At 35.5% G+C, this 19375-nt stretch overlaps 1 protein-coding gene across 5 annotated transcripts in view; it reads left to right on the top strand.

Moving 5' to 3' along the window:
* KCNH7 (potassium voltage-gated channel subfamily H member 7) overlaps positions 1 to 19375 on the top strand; it is a 461513-nt gene that overhangs the window by 380116 nt on the left and 62022 nt on the right. For 4 of the 5 annotated variants that reach the window (XM_082629981.1, XM_082629982.1, XM_082629983.1 and 1 more), the window contains one exon: positions 14410 to 14835. The exons of the other annotated variant lie outside the window; for it this stretch is intronic. In XM_082629981.1, the coding sequence (XP_082486107.1) occupies positions 14410 to 14835 (426 nt within the window). The remainder of the gene's footprint in view (positions 1 to 14409; positions 14836 to 19375) is intronic. 5 annotated transcript variants of the gene reach the window in all.

Here is a 19375-nt window from a genome sequence, read left to right as displayed (position 1 = left end):
GAACATAATCATATTATTACACAGTTATTAGGATAAAGGTTATGGAGAAAGTGATACTTGTCATCAGAAGGCACAAACTGGCTTGATTTTCATTTTTTCTGTGTCACTTGCATAATCCTTTTTGTTTCAGATAGGCATTTGCAGATTCATACCTCACCCCAGGAGACATGAATAGGAGTCAAATATCTTAGTAAGTTTTTTTCAAAGGATGTCAAGGTAAAAAATAATGTCTAATGAGATGTTTGTTAAGAGTAATATCAGGCAAAATGGAATTCAGGACCATTTAGAGTCAAGATAAATTACCTCCTAGGAAGTTACTCCTGCGAGGTGATGCACAAAAACAGGAAGCTAATGAATCTCTGCTACAAAGTTATGCTTCCACATCAAGTCTGCCATATTTATTTCTTTTTACTTATTTCAGATAATTCATATACCCATTGCTTTAAAGTTATGTACTTAAAAGATCAAATGTGATTTTCTTGAATGAACTGCCAGAGATTCCTCTGTATGACTTTGAAAGAGCGACTTTGATTGATAGTTGGCTCTCAAAAACAGTTATCTCATTGCCACTTCTAGCCAGCATTTAGGTATAACTCTTTCTTAGCTATGGTAGAATCAGTCTCAGATTTAATTCCAAGATTTGTGATGGCTTTCAGTAAAACATTTGGCTTATTTTCTCTCTTAGAAGGGCAGATAATACATCATGATTAAAATCTAACATTGTTTTCAAATTTTCTCTTGTTGTGCAGGTATATTCAGTAATTTTTAGAATATAGAATGCTTTTTTTTTAACCTTTTTTGATGTTGCTGTTTGTAAGGTTTTTTGTTTGTTTTTTGGTGTTTTGTTTGTTTGTTTTGCCATTGTTTGAACATGGAGAAAACATTCAGATTTTTAGTAATTGGGCTGACCATACCATATTTAGGGACTATTTCTGAGTCCTAGTAAGACATTTTTCATAAGCCTTTTGAATTTAAAACAACAGGAAAATAATTTGTCACATAACCAACTTTCTTCTTATGTATTTTTGACCACTTGTATTGCAGGTTAGTCATCCAGTGAAAAATATGTATTGAATACATACTGTGTCAGCAGCAATGGATATGAGGTGGTTTGAAGTGCAAAAAAATAGCAAACGTGGTTAAGTCCATCAGGGAGTTTAGAATCTAGTAAACAATTTTATGAACTAATTCATAATTCCTCTTTGAAGAAGTTTGACTTCTGTTAAACCTTTTCATTTTGGAAGGGAGGAAGGAAAGGAAGGAAGGAAGGAAGGGAGGGAAGGAGGGAGGGAGGGAGGGGAGGGAAGAAGGGAGAAAGAAGATGGGGGGTGGGAGAAAGGAAAAACAAAGAAAAATTGATGATTTAACACCTGATTCTGTAGAAGGCATCTTGTTTTACTTCCTATGGTTGTATTGAGTTGATCTATAGATATTCTGGCATTTTCTATTTATTGCTCTTCTGGGTCCCTAATGAAACTTGTCAGATCTCCAAAAAGAACAAATCCAGGAGGCAAATGGTGGCCTTCCAAGAACTTGTTACTAAAGTAAACCACTAGAGTGGATTCCCGCAATTAGAGTCAAGTTTTACTAACTATCATCAGATATGGCCCAACCAAGTAAGACTTGTCAACTGCAAATTGGGTAGGAAGCTCACAGTTGCTAAGGCTACTTAGTAACTGGATATTCTCAAACTTGACAGGAAGGTATTTCTCATTTGGGAAGTTAACAGGAATGAGAAACCATCTCTGAACCCAAGTTATTTAAAAGAAAACACAGGCCTTAGAATTAGTAGACTGTTCATCTTGTAGATACAGTTGCACACTTGGACAATACGGGTTTGAACTGTGTGGGTTCACTTATTCGCAGATTTTTTTCAATAGTAAATACTACAGTACTACATGATCTGCCATTGGTTGGGACCTTGGATACAGAGGAACCATGGATACGGAGCATCAACTATAAGTTATACATGGATTTTCAACTGAGAGAAGGGTTGGTGCCCCTAACCCCTGCATTGTTCAAGGGCCAACTGTACTCAGAAAATATCTGTCAGTAATGGAGAAAGCTCACCTGTGCTTCAGTCAAGATGCCATCTTTGAGTTCACTCTAATTTTGAGCACATTTCCTGCTAGTGCCACCTCCATTAATTTATGCTTCATTTTCTCTCTAAACGTTTACTATTCTTACTCTTTTGCCTCTCTTTCTCTATTATTTCCTCTCACTTGATGATTATACATGTGTTGTGGTTCTATGGAATTCAAAGACCCATAGAAGTTCATGTCATAAGTTAGGATTTTTAACTATTGTAGGTCTTGGATGACTTTGAGAATCCAAAAAAAGAACATGAACACATTTTCCCTAAAAAAAACACCACCATACTTCTTAAATTTTTTAAAAAATAATTTCAGGAGATTCACAAAAACCCACCCATATATCCCAGAACAATACACTGTGTTAGATAATCATGTGATTGCTCATATACATATATACACATTTACATTTCCCCATCATCCTGGAATTTTTTTTCATTTTATTGAAAAATAATTGACATACATGACTATGTAAGTTTAAGATATACAGCATGATGGTTTAATTTACACATATTGTGAAATGATTATCACGAAAGGTTCAGTCAACATCCATCATCTCATATAGATACACTAAAAAGAAAAAGAAATCTCTTGTGATGAGAACTTTATCCTGGAATTTTTATGGAGACTGGTTCTGATTTTTTTCCTTAAAATACATTAAGCCTTAACCCATAGATAATACAGCAAACATAGTGAAACCACACTGATATAGTGTAACTGAGTAAACAACCAGTGTGAGATAAGAGAGGAGAACTGTAGAATCTCAGAGATCAGCTATACTGATTTTGTTGCATGTATAATTTCTACAGGATCCTTAGAAAGTACACTCAAGATTTAAAACTGACAGGGAGTCCACAAATACCTACTGAATTCATTTAAAAGAAGTACCCTTACTTACAGCAAAATAGAGAAATTCATATACTCTCTGAAGATACCCGAGTAATTTTCTCCAACCGCCCATCAGATGTTCAGTTTCCTTTACGATAGGCACTCCAAGCAGGCCACTGAATGTTCCCTAGTTCCACGACATATGATTTATGAGGAAATCTCCTATTGCTTGCTTAAAACTGGGTCCTTTCAAAGTGTTTGAGGGCTTTCAAAAAATAGTTGATTCTCTAAATTACCACTCTTTGCATGGCCCACAGGCCAATATAGCGTAACAGATGTTCAAAAACAAAGAAGAAATTTTATCTTACCAGCAAGCACACATAACCAAGAGGCCTAACCATCTGTCTTCTACTGTCTCTATCTTTGCATAATTGACTTGCTCCAAAGGTCACATCAGAAAACTGGGTTCAGTCAATAATTATAATTGACATTGAATGTTATTTATCATTTAATTTTGAGCTGTTCAAGTTAAATATGCCTAAAATCATAATAGTAATACCCACTTATTGGATGTTTATAGTGAACCAAACAGGAGTTATATGTGGAACTTTATGTTTGTTGTCTTACTTAGTTTACAGATACCTATGGGGTAGCGATTGCTGTCCTCATTTTGCTGTTAAGAAACCTGATACTCAGGGACATTTTTTGAAATGGCCAAGCTGGAATATGTAACAGGGCTGTCTCAGTCAGGAGTCTGGCTTATTCTGCAATATTTGACAGATTATGGATTGCTAATTAAAATTGTCTTTATTATTATTTTTGGTGTCCATCATGGCCATCTAACATTTCTATTTTGTTCTTCCTGTATCCTACACACGTGTGTTTGTCCAAACGAATGGCATTTAGGCTCTTGGCAAGAAGGGGTTGTACATAATACTCTTTATTCACTATTTTGGCAAAGGTGATTAGGATTTTATTAAAGGCATTTTGACAACTATGAAAATATATATACCCTTGCAAAATAATTTCTTCTTCTGGAAACATATGTATAGTTAAAAAAAAAAGAACCACAGGCTTTGTCTCCAAGACAAAATGAACTGAATACTGATATGCTGCTGTAAATAAGAACACAGGCCTATGGAACCAGACAACTTTGGGAAGTTAGCCGCTAACTTCAGTTTTTGAATCTGTAGACTGGAATAAACAATAGCATTGTCTTAATTTCTTGGGTTATCCTACAAATTACCACAAACTAGGTGGCTTAAAACAACCTATGTTTATTCTCTTACAGTTCTGGAAGCTGAAAGTCTCAAATCCAGGTGTTAGCAGAGCCAGTTCTCTCTTTGAAGGTTCAGGGGAAAATCTATTCCATGCCTTTCTCTCATCTCCTTTGTTGCTGGAAATCTTGGTGTTCCTTGGCTTGTAGATGCATCTCTCCAATCTCTGTCTCCATCATCACATGGCATTCTTCCTGTGTGTCTGTCTCTATATCTCTTCTCCTCTTCTACTAAGGACACCAGTCACGTTGGATTAGAGCCCCTCTCAATCCAGTATGACCTCATCTTACCTTGATTACATCTGCAAAGACCCTACTTCCAAATAAGGTCTCCTTCACAGGTACTGGGGGTTAGGAGTAGTTGGGGGGGGGACACAATTGAACTCATAGCAAGCACCTCTGATGTAAAATTGTAATATTTAAATTTGATAGTGCCCATCAAGCTTTCAGTAAATAATAGGCATTCAATAAAGTTAAGGGATGTTATGATTGATAATACTATAGTTGGCTTTGAGAACTCAGATAAATTATTCAGCCTCTCTTGAGTCAGTTTCCTTGTCTATAAAAAAAATGGAGATAATAATGTTTATTTCAAAGAGCTGTTGAGAGAATTGAATGTCATACTTCAATACTGGCCCTGGTAATTCAGGGTTAACTCTCCTCTTTCTCCAAGAGATAGCATTGATGAGGTGAGCAGGAACTGTCTCAGGAGCCCAGTGTCATCAAATACAACATATTTCAAGGAAAAAAGAGCAAGGGTTAAAATAGGTTGACAGAAGACATTGAGGAGGGCAGCTCCGCTCCTTTTCCAGGTAGCGGTGGTGGCAGCTGCAGCCGTGAGTTTGGTCTTCCCCTGCCTAAGGAAGAAGGTGTTGGAGGAAGCACATCATTCCCCATTGTCCTCCTTTCCGTGATAGTGATTTTGGGGACACCTGGGCAGAAAGAATCTGACTGAGTGAAGTGAGCCTGAGCATATCTATTCCTTTGTGGTTTTTTACTCCTTATTCACCCCACCCTTGAAAAAGTCACCAGAATAATGAGTGTGCTGGTTCATGTGATTTAACTGGATTTAGATGTGGCTCTCTTGGTCTTTTACAAGTTGTTGATACCAGTGATGTGACTCTATTAAACTAAACCTCAAGGGAGAGCAGAGGGAAGAGATGGAATACACAGTGGACTTGATGTTTCTCTCCTGCCTGTTTGAGGACTTTGTCTTATTAAAGATCCAAGTATTAGTTAGGGTAATGCTAGCATTGGAACTAATAAACCCCCATAACATTGAGGCTTATCCCAATATTATATTTCATTTTCAAGCAATACCAGAAACTGTATTTCTGTGCAATGAATAATTTCCTCCTCTTGGTAATTCAGTGACCAAGGTTTCCTACATCTGGGGGCTCCCCTATCCCATAGGACTTACGGACCTGAAGCCTTGGAAGCATCTGAGTTATGCCATGGAAGGAAAAAGAGAGAATAGGGAATCACACACCTGCTCCTTGAAGGCTTTGGCCAAGAAGAACTATTCATGGCACATGACCAGAGCTAGATGCAGATGAGGCTGAGTAATGTGTTCTTGGCTGGACAGACACATTCTAGCAACAACTCTACTCCATGGAAGGGAGAACAACAAATTTTGGTGACAGCAGCTATTTCTATCATAATCCTTTCTCTCGTGAATCTTCTTTCTTGCCACTTTCATTGTCTCTTTTTCTTAAGCTACAAATATGCCCATTCAGCTATTTTGAGCTTATATTCAGGTAAGGTGCTAAGTCCCGGGAATATTCCCTTGCCTTTTTTCTCCATCCCACATTTTAGTTATCTCCAGTGGATTCCCTCTTTCTTTACAGCCTCCTGGCAAATGAGTCTAGTTTCCAGAACTTCAGCCACTGCCTCTGCAGGATGAAATATCAGACTCCTACCCCCTCAGGAGCCCTATCCCAGACATTCTATCTATCAGGCAACTCCTTGAATTGGTATATGGCACATTTATCTCAAACTGTCCTATCTAAACCCTATATTTCTCTCTCTGATCTTTAAGGCCATTCCTCATTCCTCTGTGCATTTGAACTGCTGTGCCAAGTGCTCCTTTTCCTGATTTCCATTTTTTCTTAAATTATGTCCATTTAAAAACAAAGATAAAGAAAATGGAGAGAAGAGTGCATGTGTATAGTTTCCATGAGAAAGGAAAGAGGAGAGAAGAGGCAGGCAAGAAAGCAAACATTAGGTCAGAAAGTATCTGGTATCAGCAACAAGGTGATACCCCAAGCTTCTCAGATCAGCCTGGCACAGGGGTGGGGCTGATTCAAACTTATTTGAATACAGAGCCGGAACCAAGGGCCACTGTCCAGCTGGCCATCAGTGTGGAAGTTAAGAGGAGTTTATGGTTCTGGAAGAAACTGTCATTTTTAATATGCATATATTTGAAGTAATACAAGAGTATTATAAACGTTTAAGGTATTATTTAACCTATTTCTTTCATATTCTGAGAGTCACACGTATTTTGAGAAGCAGATATTTTTTCTTTTCTTTTTTTTTAACTTTATGTATTGTATTTATTTATTTTTGGCTGTGTTGGGTCTTCATTGCTGCACTCGGGCTTTCTCTAGTTGCACCGAGCGGGGGCTACTCTTAGTTGCGGTGAGCAGCGTCTTACAGTGGTGGTTTCTCTTGCTGAGGAGCACGGGCTCTAGGCGCACGGCCTTTAGTAGTTGCAGCACGCAGGCTCAGTAGTTGTGTCTTGCGGGCTCTAGAGCACAGGCTCAGTAGTGTGGCACACAGGCTTAGTTGCTCCACGGCATGTGGGATCTTCCCGGACCAGGGATCAAACCTGTGTCCCCTGCATTAACAAGCAGATTCTTAACCACTGTGCCACCAGGGAAGCCTGAGAAGCAGATATTTTTCATATTAACATACCCAGAACATACAAAAACAAAACACTAAACCTGACATTTAGCTAGATGACTCTTATTTTCACAAATTCATACAATCTTCATGGTTCAATCCAACACTCACACACAAATACATACAAGTGTGTGCACACATACCCACATACACACAAATGACTAAATGTCTACTTTAAACCTTAGAAAATTATTTGAATACAGAATGCTGCAGTGATTCTACTACCTAATTTTAGTATTTTACTTATTTAAAAATATTTCCTATGGTACAGATCTGATTTATTTGTGTGAATATTTTTCATCTTTTAATTTAAATATCTGGGTAACCATCAGTGGAGCGGCCTGTTTCAATGAAAATTACTCAGGTTTTACTTTATTTCTCAAATCAGATGCTTAAAAGCCAGGAGAGTTTCAATCTTTTCTGATGCTATATTATCTATCTGATTCATTTTGTTACTGACTACTCTTTTGATAGATAAAAATACAGCTAGCCTATTAGTTAACTGCAAGTCCCAAGAAAAGGATAAGTAACACATGAGTAGTCTCTACCAACACCTCAGCATGGCGTTTAACAGCTGCCAAAAGTACTGTATAATCTTTTGGAAGGCTTAATCGTTCCCTATTGCACTTTTCAAAAGAGAAGAGTAGTTATTAATCCTGGTGTTCGCACAAAATTTTCACAGTAGATCTTCATTGAATAAATAGTGCTGTTTCCTATAAAGATTTTGGTTTTATATAACACTTAACTGTTCAAGGTTAAACAAATAGTAATGTGCTAGCAAAGAGAAAAACTGTATTTGGTAAAGAAAACCACATTTTAGCTGTATTAAACTGTACATTTAAGTGGTGGTTTTGAGGAAAGAAAATAGAAGTGTCTTTCTGGAGACCATGGAGTTCTCCTTTTTTTATACAGTGAGGTTTCTTCCCCGCTTTTCTTTCTCTCTTAAAAGAAAATTCTTATAATAGTTCAATTAATCATGTTTTATCTTTCTAAAGTGTGTTATTACTCAAATGCGTGGGAGAAGCTGGCTCTCAGCAAAATGTAACAGACTGTATAGCAGACTTTTTCTTTTCAATCATTGGCCCCTTAGAATCCTATTTACATCTTTTAGAACAATTAGTTACCTATCTAATATTTTGTTTCCAACAGAATGACTCCCAGGCACTGTCATAATTAATTTTAACTTTTGGGGGACTTAACGATTCATTCATTTATCCAATTCCAAAGTAAGTATGAGGTGGCATTATAAAAGATATATGCATTTAGAACATTAAAATGGAAATAAGATGATTAAAACAATATAAAGGGAAAGAGAAATAATGGTACTGAAATTCTAAACTCATACAGTTTTTTGTAAGATTAAAAAAAGTAACTATAAGTAATGAAATAACTGTCACTTTTTAAACAAAAAAGATATGAAACCTTTTGATTTCTCAAGAGAGATCCATTTTTTTCTAGAAATGAATTATAAATATGTATATATAATGCAAATATTTGCAAAAATGACATTAAACAACATAAACATTGCGTTTAGTTTTATGAGGAAAGAATGCAAAAACATGCCTCTTGTATCAATCCAGAATGAAAGCTTAACGCTTGAATATGAAATGCTAATGAAGTAAAAATATTTTAATAAGAGGCCTAACCTGATGGGTCTTGAAAAGTGGCTTATTTTAATCTAACTTGATGAGCAATATGGGTAAAGATACTCAGAGGAATAGACATCTACAGACTTAGCACATCCAATTATCTTCTTATGATGTGATTTGTCCCAGCCACCAATATGACACAAATTTAAGGAGAAACAGTTCAAGTCTGGGCAAAGTTGGGATTGTGTGAGGTCTGTGTGGACTGAATGGAGATAAACATAATATGAATTAGATATGCAGAGAGCAAAGGAAACATTCTGTTGTAGAAAAAGGCATCCTAACTTGCCTAACAAGGAACCAACTCAATTCTGATAGGAATAAGCTCCCATGGTGATATGTGTAGACCCATCCTCAATATCTTAGACCTTTCTGACTGAGATTCTATAATTCTTTTTTTAAAAGTTTTTATTTTGAACAATTTAAACATATTGTAAAAATAGAGAGAATAGTATATACCCATCACCCAGTTTCACTAAAAATCAACATACATCTAACACTGCATATAACCAGACTTTCTCTCACCTTTCCCTTCCCTCACTCTGGATTTTATTGGAGCCCACCTCAAATATTATAGCATTTCATCCACAAATATTTTATTATGTATCTCTAAAAGGTTAAGACAATTTTTAAAACGTGAGCACAACATCATTATCACATCTAAAAACAATACTCGTCAACAATTTCTGCGATAGCTTGTCTCCAAGATGGCCACAGTTAATTCCTTCTTTCCACATGCATGCCATTCCCCTATCAAAATGTAAAGACTAATTCTCTACTTTTTTGAATCTATGCTAGGCTATGACTGTTTTGGCCAGTAGTATATGACAGGAGTAATGCTATACTACTTCTACTCCTTGACTTTAAGAGGACTAGATATTTCTACTTCTCTCTTGGGACTACTAAACATCCACATAAGACATCTTACTACCCTGTTAGCTAAAAAAAAAAAAAACCATATGGAGAAGCTCCAAGGAAAGGAAAGACCATATGGAGAAACCATATATATGTAAATATAATTATTATATTATTTATATTACATTACATTATATATCTTATATTATATTATATTATATTATATTATATTATATTACATTACATTACATTATAGAGAGAGAAACCCATTTGTTCCAGCATCTTGAGTGAACCATGCCTTCGAACTGTTCACACCAATGTACTGGACATGTGAGAGAATCCTTCCTGGATTCTCCACACAAGCTCAGCCACCAACTGATTATGACTGAGAGACCCCAACTGACACTATGTGGAACAGAAGAATGGCCCAGCCAAGACCTGCTTAAACTTTTCATCCATATAATCATGAATAATAAAATAACTATTGTTTTAAGCCATTATGTGTTAGCTAATTTATTCTAAGGAGAAGATAACTGCAACAATACCTTAATATTATCAACATCCAGGCAGTGTTCAAATTTCTCCAATTGGTTCATATATGTTTTGGTTATATTTGGTTCGTTAGATTCAAGATTTAAACAAGTAACTCAAGAACACTAAAAAATAATGAAATTACTTTATGTAAATATTTCCCATTTTATCGGCTACTTTTATAGAAAGTATCTGATGTGATATGGTAGCTCTGTATAGATAGGTTATTTGAGCAAAGATTACTGTCCCCATCACACAGATGATAAGAAAAAGATCTGAAGAGATTAAATGATTTACCAGAAAAATTGTATCCAGAATTTAAACCCAGCTTTTCAAATTTAAAATTTAGGACCCTTTCCCTTATTCCAATCCTGGTTGAGCCTTCAAAGATTGTAATTACCATGATTGGCTCTAATAAGACTCATTATTGGAACCATAAAGAAACAAATGCTTCTCCACTCCTCATTCTTACACCCGGAGATGAATTTATTTCTGAAATGTGTCCTTCCTCTCTGTCTCTGCCACCCGATTCCTAGTACAGGATTTCCTGATCTCTCCTCATTTACCTATGTTTCTTAGTACCAAAGTCTTAAGTGATCTCTAAGCCTCTGGTCCTACCCCTCTTTGCTTTCTCCTCCATTCCACTGCCAGATGCATTTATTTGCAACTAAACTTGGCCACCTCAACCTCCTTGCCTAGTAAACTTTAACAATTCTCAAACCAACAACCACAGAAAGGAATATTCTCAAATGTCCATGAGTGCTCCTGGAAAATCTTAAAAATTCCTCTCTCTTGGTAAAACTTAAAACAGTACAATAATCTTCTGAATCAATAAGCTAATCACTTAATAACAGAGTACTGCCATCTACCTGATTTCAGTGCCTATGATAGCATGTGGATTTACGAGAGTTCATGATACCAAAGCATGCTGTATAAATAAGTTTTTGAAGTCATTTGGCTAATAAAATTCATGACAGAATTGAGTGATCATATAACACAGGTATAGCCATGAAGAAGCTTAAGAACCTATATCATAAGGTTTATTACCATACCAGTTACTAAAAATACATTGTCAAAACACACTCCACTGTTGTATGTACCAAATTTCAGTGGTTCAGGATCGATAGGTATGTTGGAAGTTAACAAATGAACTACATTTCTGATCCCAGTTCCAGACATAATTTGATTAGATAATTACTTAATATAGAATTCAATAATGCCTCAAAGTTAAAGTCAACTCCAAGTAAATAAAAAACTTTTAGAGTATCAAGTAGCACCATTTAAATGGGCTTTCGAAGCCTAATAGGGGCATAATTTGGATTAAAGATTAGATTAGATTATCCTAATACAGCAATAAAATCTTTGAAGTTTGTAATTCTATTTTGACTACTTTTTGCAAAAAAAAAAAAAAAAAGCGTTGAGGTTAGAAGAGAGAAAATTATTTTACCTAATAGATCAAACCACACATAATAGCCAAAGTTCAACCATTTTTGACCTACAGATATGTCAAATATTGAATTAGTGATGCTGGTATGAATTCACTGGTTTTGTAAATATTTTTGTAAATCATTTGTTTTCATTATTTGTCCTTGTATTAGTTCACTAGGGCCATCGTAACAAAATACCACAAAATGGGTAGCTTAAAACAATGAAAACTTATTCTCTCACAATTCTGGAGCACAGGAGTCCAAAGTCACGGTATTGGCAAGGTTGGTTCCTTCTGGAGTTTCCTGGGGAGAATTTGTTTCATACTTCTCTTCTAGGCTCTGGGGGCTGCCAGTAATCCTTGATGTTCCTTGGCTTGCATCTGTATCTGCCTTCATTCTCCCTGTTTGTCTTTGTGGCATTCTCCCTGTGTGTCTTCGTGTCTCTGTATCCAAATTTCCCTTTTTTTATAAGGACTCCAGTTATTGCATCAGGGCCCACCCCAAGCCACTAGAACCTCATTTTTATTTGATTACATCTACAAAGGTGCTATTTCCAAATAAAGTCACATTCACAGGGATTAGGACTTCAACGTATCTTTGAAGTCCACAATTCAGCACACAAGAGTCATAGTAAGAGGTGTAAGCTTGAAAAGTTTCAACCTAGTCTTATTTTTGTACATATTTACTTACCACTATAAATAAGAATAATATAATCATCATTGGAGTTCTGCCCTAAGTATCTTTCCCTTCAAAAGGAGTCTGTATTTTATTCAAACATGAGCAACGCTGTCATTTTCTTCCTCGTCTCTCTGCCAATAGACAATAAACTCTGTGATTTCAGGGCCAGTGTCTTCCCAGTTTTTCAGTCTCCACTCTTAGCACAACAGTCTTCTGACTGTTAAATGAATGTTTGCATATGTGGGATGGAAAGAGTTCCACCCACAGTTTTTACTTCTCAAGGGTAACTTCAAGGTGCTGGATGTATTCTAAGTTATACTTCTGCTAAAACAAGTGTTCAAATAGTCCCATCTGAGAGATAGGTATCAGAAGTATGAAACTTAATCAGGAAGCAAGCTCAGACAATATCCTCATATTTAGAAATAATTTTTTTTGTTCTCTTTGGATGATTATATACTCTTTTTTTTTAATGAGAGAAATTTGTGACTTCAGGGATTTGGGAAGATCTCAAAAATTTAGTCATGTTGCCAGAGTACACTGAGTACATAGAGAATAGGAGAAGGAACTGAAAGATAGAATGGGTCCATATTTTAGATGACTTTGAGAGCCAAAATAAGGTTTCGGATTTTACTTTCTACATACTGAGTAGTCCCCGGTTTTTGAGAAAGGAACGTTACATAATGCCATCTTATAAGATGGTCCATTCCTCCCAAACCAAAATATCATACATTGGTTTCTATATTAAGCATAGAAGCATATTAAGGATAGAGTTCTATCAACCTGCACTTATCAGTTGATGGATTATCCAAACATTATTCTTATTTGGATATTGGGAGTTAGATATAGATACAGATATAGATATAGATCTTGGATTCTAAGGATTTTTAGTATTTCATAAACAGTGAAGTCACTTATTTAGTATTTCATAAACAGTGAAGTCACTTATTTTCCAGAGTTCTCTTTGACTAATAATTCCTGTTATTTCTCACAACTTAAAATAATATTCCTTTTCCACCATATAATTGTAGTTCAAATTTACTCTGGGCTTTACTCTCAATTCTTTATTATTTTATTCAAAGCTGATTAAATCAGTTTAGCTGTTATCTAAAAATAGCTTTCTCTATTTTAACTGAACTAAGGTTATATCTAAAAGTCATGTTTTACTTCATTTGGGGTTATTTAACTTCTCAAGTTCTTTTTAAGATAAGAACGGTAACTCGTATGTGAAAAAGCGTATGGTATATGACAATGAAAATGAGACTTAAAATTGAAATTTTCTGTGATAATTTATTATTATAATCAAGTTAAAATCTACATGGAAATTTTCTACTGGGTAGTGTCACAATTCAAGTTTAGCTCTTATTTTTTCAGATAAACTAAAACTCTAAAAGGTGAATTATTTTAGTCTACCCAATACTTTATTAAGTAGAATAAATCTTAGAGTTTAAGTACCCCTTGATGGCTAAGAATCTTGCAGCCTCTCCAGATCAATATTCTGAATATTTCCTTGCACCATTCTTTCCACATGGTTCTTTAAATGTTATGAAGGAGTTCAGGTGAAAGTATATTTGTCCCAGGAGATAAAATACTCCTTCAACCTTTTAGGAAAAACTCTCCTTTGTGTTTATTTTAATCCCATGTCCCTTTTTTTCTAATGTTAAAAACAGATTTGCAGGTGGGAAATTTTAATTAAAGATTTGAATGAGTTGAGTTTAATTTATCAAAGTTTAATGATAAATTAAATATATGCAAATTAAATATGACCATGAATCCAAGTAGACTGTTTCTAATCATTACAGCCAATCCTTTCTTAGGTTTGAAAACAATTATTCATGTATTAAACTGATTTTATGATTTTCTACAAACTGCTATGTATTTTTATTTCTGAGTAGTAGTATGTTCCAGAGGAACCAGTAACCCATTCCTTAGTATCTCAGTGACAATATTCACTATTTTTTAGTGAAAATTATATTTATCAAGAAATACCAATGAGGTTTTCTGGGGTCAAATATACTGGATGGTAGGGGCTTATATGGATTCCTTTAAATGTACATACTTCACAATTCCATGATTTTTTCTAGAAGATTTTGCTGTATAATTACCTTAATATTTTTATAGATTTGGAGATTAAATAATCACATTTTTATGTAGTGTATGATTCTCTTTTCTGTATTCAGGTTCTCTCGTTAGGAGCAGACGTCCTACCAGAATATAAACTGCAGACACCACGCATCAACAAGTTTACAATATTGCACTACAGTCCTTTCAAGGCCGTCTGGGATTGGCTTATTCTGCTGTTGGTCATATACACAGCTATATTCACTCCCTACTCTGCAGCCTTTCTCCTCAATGACAGAGAAGAACAGAAAAGACGAGAATGTGGCTATTCCTGCAGCCCTTTGAATGTGGTAGACTTGATTGTGGATATTATGTTTATCATAGATATTCTAATAAACTTCAGAACAACATATGTAAATCAAAATGAAGAAGTGGTAAGTGATCCAGCCAAAATAGCAATACACTACTTCAAAGGCTGGTTCCTGATTGACATGGTTGCAGCAATTCCTTTTGACTTGCTGATTTTTGGATCTGGTTCTGATGAGGTAAGAGCTGCTTAAGAATCTTATTTTCTGAAAGATTGAAGTTATAAAAGTGAAGCTTTTGCTTTAAGCAAAAAAAGCGGTTGCTTTACAAACTTTCTATATCACACAGATAAAATTCATTTTCAATTGGAAATGCTATTAAATGAAATGGAACATTTTTGCCATTGCAAATGATTCACAATTCTTTCTATTTTTGCTAAGAAATGGTAAAGACTATTTATCTTTTAAACAACAAATTAAACTTTGAGACAAGTGTTTCATAGCACATAGCACATTCCCAGAATGTATAATTTCTACATATTAACTTTATGGATATAAAGCTGTCAAAGATGAAGATGCCTCTTTCTTTCTTAACTCATAATTGTGGTTTGCAAGAGCAAGGACTTATGTTATGTTCAAATTATGTGTAAGAGGCATCTTCTGAAATGTTTTATTCAAAACTCTCTCTTAAATAATACCTAGGTTGGGGGCTTCCCTGGTGGCGCAGTGGTTGAGAGTCCGCCTGCCGATGCAGGGGACAGGGGTTCGTGCCCCGGTCCGGGAAGATCCCACGTGCCGCGGAGCGGCTGGGCCTGTGAGCCATGGCTGCTGAGCCTGTGCGTCCGGAGCCTGTGCTCCGCAGCGGGAGAGGCCACAACAGTGAGAGGCCCACGTACCGCAAAAATAATAATAATAATAATAATAATACCTAGGTTGGAAAATACTCCTTGTGTCCCCACTATCTTATAAAGTTGGAAATTTTAAAAAAATATTATTTCACCCTATTATTTTTTATTTAAATATTTACTTATTTATTTGGCTGTGCTGGGTCTTAGTTGCAGCATGAGGGATCTTCGTTGCCACACACGGGATCTTAGTTGTGGCATGTGAACTCTAAGTCGTGGCGTGTGGGATCTAGTTCCCTGACCAGGGATTGAACCTGGGCCCCCTGCATTGGGAGCACAGAGTCTTAGCCACTGGACCATCAGGAAAGTCCCCTAAAGTTGGAAACTTTAAGGAAATCTGAGAAGTGGATGTGCATTTTCTGGATAGAAAGTCCATATTTTTAATCAGATTCTGCTCAAAGGGTTCTTTGATCTAAAACAAGTTCCGTTCTCCTAAAATCTCGTCCAATTTATTGCACTAATTTTTTGTAAATAAATTTCCTGGATTCTATAACAAAGTTTTACAGAAGGTGTGAGAGTAGATCTAAGGGATTAGATTGAGAAAGATAACCTGGGTGTGTTGAATTTTTTAAATTCAGGGTCAGAAATTCCCTGGGGGTCCAGTGGTTAGGACTCTGTGCTTTCACTGCCCTGGTCCTGGGTTCAATCCTTGGTCAGGAACTAAGATCCTACAAACCATGCAGCGTAGCCAAAAAAAAAAAAAAAAGAACTAAAATTCAGCATCCTTTTCTACTTAAGAATCAGTCAGTACCTCACCATCGTTTTGGTTTTTTTTCAAGAGGAGATCAAATATCATGAATGCCCTCTGCAGATGGTTGCTCCCTGACCAATTAGCACTTGAGGACAAGAGAATCCTCCTCAGCCAAGGGAAACAATAGGTTTAGAAGTAAATTCTCTCCCACAGAACATGCCCATCAAACTGTGGATGAATTAAGAACAGGGTAATGGAACAATATATCCTTCCTGGATTCTACAAACCTTAGACAAAGTCTCAAACTTGACTTTCCGCATCTATAAGGATGATAATATTACTTTCCCTGCTTAAGTTTTTTTTTTCTTAATTTGAGACTCTAATGAGATAATATATATAAAACTCTAGCAAAATACTCAAAAAAAGTCAGCTGCTGTTAAACTAGTTGAACTCTTAATGTTAGACATTCCTAACTTTGGTTTTTAATTAAAAGGCAAGAAATTGAAATACTTCTTTATCAATATTTATCTTTATGAGTTTCTTACAATGGGTGAATCCATGTAATTACACCAAATAATTTCTTATTGATAAATAGAGTAAAACCTCATTTTCAAATTTTAAAATATATACACCAACAGCAAATTAAATTTCAGCTTAGTGAAATGAAAGAATGGGTAAACAATAAATAGGCAAACAAGATTGTTAGGGAAAGTTGATTTACCAATGATATTTAATCAATAGCAATCAAACAAGTGAGTATTAGAATATGCTAATTATTCTAAGATGCAGCACTTGATCAGTTTAATTTCAGTTACTATATCATCACTTGAAAATAAAAATTTATTAAAATATGTAATTCAAGTAATCACTGTTTCAGACAGAACTTCAAGTGAGCTGAAACAAGAGAAAATTTATGTGATTCACATTAATATAGGATGAAATAGTCTTGGGGAAAAATGGTGTCTGGATCATCTTTCTCATGTAGCATAAAGGAAAAGATGAAGTTTGCCTCAAGTAAAGCAATTCCAGTTATTCACTCTTATATGTATAATTTCCCAGATTCCTCCCTGTTTCCAAAGCTGCTCCTCTCTCTTTTGAAATGTGATATGATATGGGAAGGATCCTGGCTTTGGAGTCAGACACACCTGGGTTTGATTCACCTTTGTGCCTCTTACTTGCTGTATTTAAGCAAGATATTTAATTCATTTAGGACTTTATTTCTTTTCTGTAAAATGGTGAGAGGTAGGTTCTTGTGATTTCTAAAACTAAAGCAGCATATATGAAGAGACTAGACCAGTAGCAGGTAGGTAGTACTTGTTTACCAAAGGTTACTTCTTTTCTCCTTCCCATCCCTTTGGATTAAAGTCCCTGTTTCTTAATGAAGTCTTCCTTTAAAAACGTACATGTTACCACATTAATCCATAAATATCTAAATTATTCAACAAGATTTACCGAGTAGATTTATTGAGGTTTATTGATAGACATTATCGTATAATAGTTATTAGATTAGCTAGTTGAAGCTAGGAATCCTGAAGAAAGAGACAGAAAGGAAATGTTTTGAGGACAGTTTTTGTCTTGCAAAGCACAGGAATTTGGGGTATGTGGTAGGGGGAAGTAGGTCTGCATCAAGGATAGCAAGTTGAGGGGTGGGTCTGGAAGGAGCATAAAGAATCAGCGATGAAACTTACTGGTGGATGAACCTGGGGCTACTTTTATCCAACTACAGCAACTGTTTACTTAAAATTCTGAAATATGTTAACCCAAATAAAGGGGGAGGCGGGTAGGTTGGGGGGCAAAAAGAGCTTTTGCTTCCTTTGACTCAGTATTAAAAGTGGACCAACCTGCCCAAAATGACAGGTCTGAGAAGTTTGATGGATGTCTTGTGTTTCTTGTAGATTGGCCCTTAGGGCTCCAAAAGACCATGACAATTTATGGCTTAGGATTCACTCACTGACCCAAAAGATGTTCCTTCTCTCCGGCACACATTTCTTACCAACTGTTCTCCATGTGCTGGGACTCTTCTACCTCTACATCAGTGTTAAATAAAAGTCATAGATAATATAGCTTTCTTACATACATAATTTCACAAATATAATATATAATGCTCACCCTTAATATAAAGGAAAAACAAAAGAAATGTTCATAATAAAATACCTAGTAGAATATGTAAATGCTTCAGGCATATCTGCATAAAAAGATATAATGAAGTTATCAGATGCTTGTACCTACTGATAATGAGAAAGTCCATATTTAAACAATAAATTCAATATTAAATGGGATATTGTTAGTTTTCTTTATATTTGCATTTTAATAAAGGGTTGCATAGATATGTGTGTGCTTATAAATGTATTGATATATATGTGTATACATGCATTTATACAGATAGATATGTTTATATGTATATGTTAATATTTAGATACCTAGAAACACTGTGACTGTGATAACTACAAATGTTTACTGATATAGCTGTGCTGTATACCATATAGTATACAAATACCACAAGACCTGTTGTCATTGAAAATGAGTAGTGGCAGTAACTGGGCTTGCCTATGTCATTAATACTAATATCTTCCTGATGCTAATGCCATCTAGACAGACCAAGGAAAAGATTCTCTATTTCTTAATTTTTGCATCATCAAGCATCATGCCATCCATAGCAAATTACCTCAATATCATTGATGCAAAGGAACAATATTATTGGTTCAGTCTCCAGAAAGTCAACTTTTCATTATCTGCCTCAAATTTTTCCATAGTTTGCTTCTCTGTGGCAAATTTTACTTTCAGTGATATTAGTAGTTAGAATCTAGAGCTCCCTGTTTAGTTACATGCTTCATTAAACTCTTCCTCCCCTGAAAATTAGTAGTATTCTTTTGATTAATTACTTGCTTTGTTGACCGCTCTCCTTTCACACTTCACTGCTATTTTTCATGAATTCTGAATGCAGGCAAGACCTTTGACAGAAACTTCTAATAGAAAAGAGGAGTTTCAGCTCACATTGATATGTTTGCTTCATTAGTCTGATACATGAATCATGGAATGGATACAAGGAAAAACGTAGCAGGCCTCTGTATAGAAACTCTGATCACCTTGTCAGGATTCTTTCTGAACCTGATCTCTACAATAGTTGTCATTAGTTTGTTGGAAATGAATTTCTAAATCATTAGACATACTCATGTTCAAAGTT

Source organism: Mesoplodon mirus, assembly GCF_964341445.2.
Source record: "Mesoplodon mirus genome assembly, chromosome: 8".
Lineage (NCBI taxonomy): Eukaryota > Metazoa > Chordata > Mammalia > Artiodactyla > Ziphiidae > Mesoplodon > Mesoplodon mirus.
This window is presented reverse-complemented; position numbering and strand designations above follow the sequence as displayed.